Source organism: Cebus imitator, unplaced genomic scaffold (assembly GCF_001604975.1).
Source record: "Cebus imitator isolate Cc_AM_T3 unplaced genomic scaffold, Cebus_imitator-1.0 Scaffold128, whole genome shotgun sequence".
Classification (NCBI taxonomy): Eukaryota; Metazoa; Chordata; class Mammalia; order Primates; family Cebidae; genus Cebus; species Cebus imitator.
In genome coordinates, this window is record NW_016107443.1 from 2896158 (window position 1) to 2903656 (window position 7499).

General features: G+C 37.2%; 1 protein-coding gene and 1 pseudogene across 2 annotated transcripts in view; one reads left to right on the forward strand and one right to left on the reverse strand.

The window, feature by feature from the left end:
* The window catches only part of RPS6KA3 (ribosomal protein S6 kinase A3), a 114197-nt gene that overhangs the window by 40626 nt on the left and 66072 nt on the right, over positions 1-7499 (reverse strand). The window contains exons 5-7 of the mRNA XM_017540673.2: positions 1837-1917; positions 958-1037; positions 384-490 (exon numbers count right to left, since the gene is read on the reverse strand). Of these exons, the coding sequence (XP_017396162.2) occupies positions 384-490; positions 958-1037; positions 1837-1917 (268 nt within the window). The remainder of the gene's footprint in view (positions 1-383; positions 491-957; positions 1038-1836; positions 1918-7499) is intronic.
* Positions 3045-4254, forward strand: LOC108312661 (annotated as a pseudogene). The gene has a single exon (XR_001828733.2). The product of XR_001828733.2 is annotated as a hsc70-interacting protein-like (transcript).

Sequence of the window (7499 nt, forward strand, 5' to 3'; positions counted from 1 at the left end):
TCAAGCAATTCTCCTGCCTTAGCCTCCTGAGTAGCTGGGATTACCGGCACGCACCACCATGCCCAGCTAATTTTTTGTATTTTTAGTAGAGACGGGGTTTCACCATGTTGAACAGGATGGTCTCGATCTCTTGACCTCGTGATCCACCCGCCTCGGCCTCCCAAAGTGCTGGGATTACAGGCTTGAGCCACTGTGCCCGGCATGAAAACAATATTTTTTGATTAACTGAGATTTTTAAAGTATGAAAATATAGTGTTAGCAGAGATGTGAAGCACAGGAATGCTAGTGCAATACTGTGGAGGCGTCATGAAATCACTTTGTTTTTTATAACCTCCTAAACAATTATATTACATTGTATTCAACTTAGTAGCATGATTCCTTACTTTTCTGGTTTTAAGTCTCTATAGATTATTCCCAGGCTATGTAGATGGTCTAAAGCAAGTGCAAGTTCAGCCAAGTAGAATTTGACATCTTCTTCTGTGAACATCACCTAAAATAAAACAATAATTTTTCTAAATTTATTTTTTTTGTGTAATTTTTAAAGTTCCACGCTAGAGTTTAAATATTCTAAAAATTTTATAAATCTGATAATTATACATAGTTTTATCTACAATTTACTCATGAAAGGAATTTGCAAAGTTATCTAATCAGTCAACCAATCACTTAAATGTATGCTGAATTTCTAGTACTAATTGTTTAAGGATACCTTGTTGATATATTATTGCTTCTGGAAAAAACTATCAAAGAGGCAGGATTAAGACAAAGATTGCTTGTCAATTTAAAGTCCTGCTTTCAAAATAAATTCAAGAGGTAGGAAAAGAACTCTTTTTGGGTCTGATTCTTCAAGAATCTTGTGCCACTAGAGAAAATGCAGTAAGCATAATACTGAAATATAACAAAGCTTTAGTTCAAACAGGATGTATATAAATAGATTGAAAACAGAGATTAATTATATACCTCTTTGGATAAGCGTGTAAACAAATCTCCTCCCCTGAGAAAATCCAAAATGAGATACAACTTCCCTTCAGTTTGAAAAGCTGAATGAAGAAATGAAAATTTTCATTTAGTCCACCATAATTCTTTTCGGCTTATATTAGGTCATTCATAAGTGAATATTTTAGCAAATTAATTATATCAAATGTCTAAACTTACTTTTACTTAGAAGAAAACCACTAATTTATCTTAGTTTCCATGTGGAAATGTTAAATGCAGTATTTCTTATTATGGAACCACTAGATTTTCTACAGGCAATTCACTCAGGAATACAACAGTTCTAAACCCATGATATGTAAGAAAAAATTCTAACAAAAAAGTACTTACTTAACCATGAAATAACATACAAAAACCATGCCACTAGCTACAGAAAAAAATGTGGGTTGGTTAGTTTTAATTACACATAGTAAGAATCACCATACCTTTACCCACTGAGAAAAAGCATATGGCTTTGGGGAAAAGAACAGCAGTGACAACGGTTTTAGGACCTTGACATTAGAGATATGTTTGGCTTTTAGGGTGGGCTAACACATACAGGCTATAAAAAGCTGGCATATTATTATTCATTTTTGTTATAATAAAAAAGCAATGACTAGCATTACCTGTTCCTACAGCTACCACTCAGAAACTAACTTTATAATATTTAAGAAAAACATAAGCTAAACACAATAAAAGGTTCTAAAGTTTGTCTAAGAAATAATGGTTTAATTTTCATGATTTTTTACTATATAGATCTGCTAATCACATACAAATATATATTTATTTATATTAGTATATCTGAATGTCCTCAGGGATTTTGAGAAATGAGGTGAAGGGATGACGTGGGAGATGGTTCATACTTACCATAATGCAACTTGACAATAAAAGGATGATTAACTTCTACCAAGATATCACGTTCCATTTTTGTCCGAACTCGGTCTCGAACTATAAAAGATTGTATGTATGCTACATTGTAATATCTTTCAAAGATAATCTTCAAAGCAAATTCTTTTTGGTGCCCATGTTAAATAAAATTTTGCTTATATGTACTAAAATGCGAATGTATTTATCATTTTTGAATTTACAAAATCAATAACCAAAGGAATTTGTACATATTTACAAAATCCATGCTTTTATGTTGGAAAAAATACAGAGAAAACATTAGGTATTGGCTTTAACATCAAATGCACACATTTTAATCACAGCTGTGGAAAATGGCAAAAAAGCATGCAACTGTTAAAAACAAGGCATCCTGGCCGGGCGTGGTGGCTCATGCCTGTAATCCCAGCACTTTGGGAGGCTAAGGCAGGCAGATCACCAGGTCAAGAGATCCAGACCATCCTGGCCAACATGGTGAAACCCCATCTCTACTAAAATACAAAAATTAGCTGGGCGAGGTAGCCCACGCCTGTAGTCCCAGCTACTTGTGAGGCTGAGGCAGGAGAATTGCTTGAACCCGGGAGGCGGAGGTTGCAGTGAACCGAGATTACGCCACTGCCCTCCGGCCTGGTGCCTGGCGACAGAGCAAGACTCTGTCTCAAAAAAACAAACAAATAAATAAATAAACCAAATACCAAATAGGTTTCAACATTCCACCAGTCCTATCAATGAAACTCAACATTCATTAAGCATACCTAAAATGGGGCAGACGTAGGGGAAAGAACAGTTATATCCAAAGAGGTCTATTTTGAGGGAAGGAGAGAAGGAAGCAAGAGGGAGAGAGAGGACATACTGTTGTATGGCTGAAAGAGCAAATGTTTTTTGGAGTTTAGACAGAAAGATATGAATTCAGATCTGTGTAATCATTTTTTTTTTTGACAAAAACTTAAGCATTACAGGATCTGTGCAATCACAAGCAAGATACCTATTTAAACTCTTTGAGCCTCAGTTACCTTTTGGCTACACAATGGGGATAACACTACTGTAGATTTGAGGAGCATGAGCCCATTTGAGATAAGGTATATACCTAGAGCCTCGTATGTATAAGATATTCAATTAAATGGTAGCTATTGCTATTATATCCAAGGTAGCACCATGACTATGATTAAGGGATAAAACAATTTACTACAGCCAGCCCCTTCTGCACAGTCATGCTGAGCCAGCGCCTGGGCCTGGAAGTGGGCCACAGACCCTCAGTTTCGCCCATCACCTCCCGACCATGGACCCCCACAAAGTGAACGAGCTTCGGGCTTTTGTGGAGATGTGTAAGCAGGATCCAAGCATTTTGCACATCAAGGAAATGTGCTTCCTGAGGGAGTGGGTGGAGAGTATGGGGGGTAAAATACCACCTGCTACTCAGAAAGCTAAATCAGAAGAAAATACCAAAGAAGAAAAACCTGATAGTAAGAAGGTAGAGGAAGACTTAAAGGCAGATGAACCATCAAGTGAGGAAAGTGATCTAGAAATTGATAATGAAGGTGTGACTGAACCAGACACTGATGCCCCTCAAGAAATGGGAGATGAAAATGCAGAGATAACAGAGGAGATGATGGATCAGGCAAATGATAAGAAAGTGGCTGCTATTGAAGCCTTAAATGATGGTGAATTGCAGAAAGCCATTTACTTATTCACAGATGCCATCAAGCTGAATCCTTGCTTGGCCATTTTGTATGCCAAGAGGGCCAGTGTGTTCATCAAATTACAGAACACAAATGCTGCCATCTGAGACTGTGATAGAGCCACTGAAATAAATCCTGATTCAGCTCAGTCTTACAAGTGGCGAGGGAAAGCACACAGACATCTAGGCTACTGGGAAGAAATAGCCCATGATCTTGCCCTTGCCTGTAAATTGGATTACGATGAAGATGGGAGTGCAATGCTGAAAGAAGTTCTACCTAGGGCACAGAAAATTGCAGAACATCAGAGAAAGTGTGAGCAAAAATGTGAAGAGCGAGAGATCAAAGAAAGAATAGAAAAAGTTAAGAATGCTCGAGAAGAGCACGAGAGAGCCCAGAGGGAGGAAGAAGCCAGACGACAGTCAGGAGCTCAGTATGGCTCTTTTCCAGGTGGCTTTCCTGGGGGAATGTCTGGTGGTTTTCCCGGAGGAATGCCTGGAATGGGAGGGACATGCCTGGAATGACCGGAATGCCTGCACTCAATGAAATTCTTAGTGATCCAGAGGTTCTTGCAGCCATGCAGGATCAAGAAGTTATGGTGGCCTTCCAGGATGTGGCTCAGAACCCAGCAAATATGTCAAAATACCAGAACAACCCAAAGGTTATGAATCTTATCAGCAAATTGTCAGCCACATTTGGAGGTCAAGCGTAATGCCCTTCTGATAAATAAAGCCTCTGCTGAAGGAAAAGCAACCTAGATCACCTTATGAATATTGCAGTAATATAAACCAGTGTACCTCCGACCTTTTCATCAAGAGCTGGGGTGCTCTGAAGATAATCCCTACTCCTCTCCCCCAAATGCAGCTGTAGCATTTTACAGTGGTTTGCCATTAGGGTATTCATTCAGATAATGTTTTCCTATTGCCAACATTAAACACTTTTTAACCTTAAAAATATTTAAAACAAATTTAAAGGGTCTGTTAATTTTTATATTTTTCTTTACTAATCATTTTGGGTTTTTTTTCTTTGAACTATTAATGGGCAGGGAAGATACTTATGTATAGAAGATTTTTTTGCTCTAATTTGAGTGAAATAAAAATTTGTTAGTGCAAAAAAAGAAAAAACCAATTTACTACAGCAATGAATACCGTGGGATTCAGAGAAGGGCAAGGTCAGTCTTAACTTGCATAGGAAGGCTAGAAGATGTAGGATCAGGGCACAAGCTTTAAGACTTTTCGAGTGGAATTTAGATGGGTAGGAACAATAGGGCCTAGAAAACAAGAGTCCAAGCATGGAGTACCCAGTGCAAATAAAGACATAAAGGCCTGAATGATGAACAGGGGGGAACCAAATGAGATTTACTACTGCGCCAAGGTGAAATGGGGAGGATCCAGATTCTTGACAAGTTGGAATGCCAAGATGAATTTTTATTTGAGCAAAGCTCTTTTTCAGCAACAAAATATTTCCTCAGCAAAGTATATGTGCAATGTACTAGGGATATACCTACAAATAAGATAATCTTCAAGAAGCTCATGATCCAGTGGGAAGGATAGACAAGTAAATAAATGATTATAATACATTCTAAGTATTGTGAATGGTTATATCAAAGATTAAAACAGAAAGAATAGGAGAATCTTTGGAAGAGAAATAATGTAGAGTTGGTTTTATTTTCAGTTTGTGACTGCAGATATTTAAAATATAGAAATAAGACATCTGGGTAAAATAAAGGAGCTAAAAAATGCCCTATTTTTTCCATTCTATCAATTTTCTAATCCTAACTGGGAGATTTTCATGCCACTGACTGAAAATGGGCAAATCAGAAATAGGAATAAATTGCTCTTGATATCTAGGCAGCTCTTTTAACTGACTTGTCCAGTAAGTATACCAAATTCAATAGCAATCTCTGATTTCATTACCTTGCCCTATCACTACAACTCTGGTGTCTTCTTTGTTATATTTGATATGCCCCCTTTTTATTTTTGAGATAGGTTATCGCTGTCACCCAGGCTGGAGTGCAGTGGTGTGTGATCTTGGCTCACTGCAACCTCCACCTCCCAGGATCAAACAATTCTCCTGCCTCGGCTTCCCAAGTAGCTGGGATTACAGGCTCACACTACCATACCTGGTTAATTTTTGTATTTTTAGTAGAGACAGTGTTTCACCATGTTAGCCAGGCTGGTCTTGAACTCCTGACCTCAAGTGATCTGCCCGCCTCGGTCTCCCAAAGTGCTGGGATTACAGGTGTGGGCCACGCCCAGGCTGATATGCCTTTTCTACTTTTTATGTGAGCGAAGTTCATCTCCAAGGCCTGCTGATATTTCCTTTCTAGTCTAGCCTAAATCTGTCCTTTTCTCGTTAATACCACACAATTTTGGATTAGTTCCTATTACTTTAAAGGTGGATTCCAAAGTTCTACCTCTTTCAATCAGTATATAATGCTTGTCACTTATATAACTCCTCTGCTCAGTGAGCAGCAAAAATATCCACCAATAGATGCACTGCATCTCCCTCTTCTATTATTTTACCACAATGGAAAGAACAATTATTTGGGAGTCAAGAACTACAGCTTAGTGGCATACTAATAACTAGATGAGTTACCTTGGTCAAATCATTTCATTGCTCAGGGATTTCCTGCTTCCTCCTCTATAAAATGAAGGGTTAGAACCAAGATGATATTCTTTTGAGATAGTTTTCTTTTCATCATTTCCTTATATGTAACATTGATGAGACACTGTTTAGCTGAAAACGAGCAGTGAGATTCCTTCACTTAAGAATTCCTTCATTTTGTCTGAGGTAGGACTGTGTCATAATTCTAATTTTGTTTCTTTTGCTTATGTAAAGACCTAGTGACAATCCTAAATCATCCTATCATGAGGAATTTTGATTAGAATATACTAATTCATAAGAAGGCTTGTTTTATATGGGCCAACTTCTAATCCAAACATAGAATTGGTTAATACTGACTCATGCTGGCAAAGCAACTAGATTCCTCTGAAATATTTTTTCTTCTACAGCAGTTATTAGATTTAAGCCCTCCTTGACTCAATATGAGAATGAAGAAGAATAAATGTTGTTTATGTTTCTAGGACTATGTATTAAGAGACCTTTTAAAGCAGTTTACAAAACCTTTTAGACAAACAGACCACCTTAATAGGACAGAAGTCCCAATTAACTTTGTCTAATGTTATTAACTTCTATTTGACCTCATTTATGGTACTAATAGGAACCTTAAGATGGGAAGAGACTTCTGGTTAAACATGGATGTTTTACTCTCTATATTCTTCCAAAACCTCATGGAAATGACAATAATGGAAAAACTGCATAAACAAGGACAGGAAGCAATAGCAGAAGATGGGTAAGTGGTAACTACCAAGCAGACCAGAGAAAGCTGAAAATCTAAGCCTAAGGAAAGGAAGCCAATGAAAAATAGGCAAATTCTTGCCATTGAACTCTTTCTAATCAGCTTTCTAGCAACTGACTCTTATCGAAAGATAACAAAAGATCCCCAGGCATTTGGAGAAAGGCTCTAAACATGAAAAACATAAAAATAAACAATAATGGAATATAGGGAAACAGAGATGATGTGAGGAACAGAAGATAACTTAAACACAATACAACAAAACAAAACTCAATCTTGTAATTTATATCCAGTGTGGGAGCAAAGATGTTATGGCACCTCATCTTTTTAAAAGCTTCTTGTTTAAAAAGAGTTCTTGTTCAAAAAGGGTGTTAGGGTAGAGGAAGGAACAAGTATCCTCAACAAATAAACCACAAGGAAAAGATAAGAAATGTAGAAAGAGCTCATAGATGAAAAGACTTAAAAAGATATCAACCAATTGCAAAGTTGAGACCTTCTATGTATGAATCCTAATTTAAACAAATTGCATAAAGAAACATAAATTTTAATAGCAGGGACAATAGTAATATGAACACAGACTAGATATCTTTATGCTCATTTTTAAGGTATGGTAA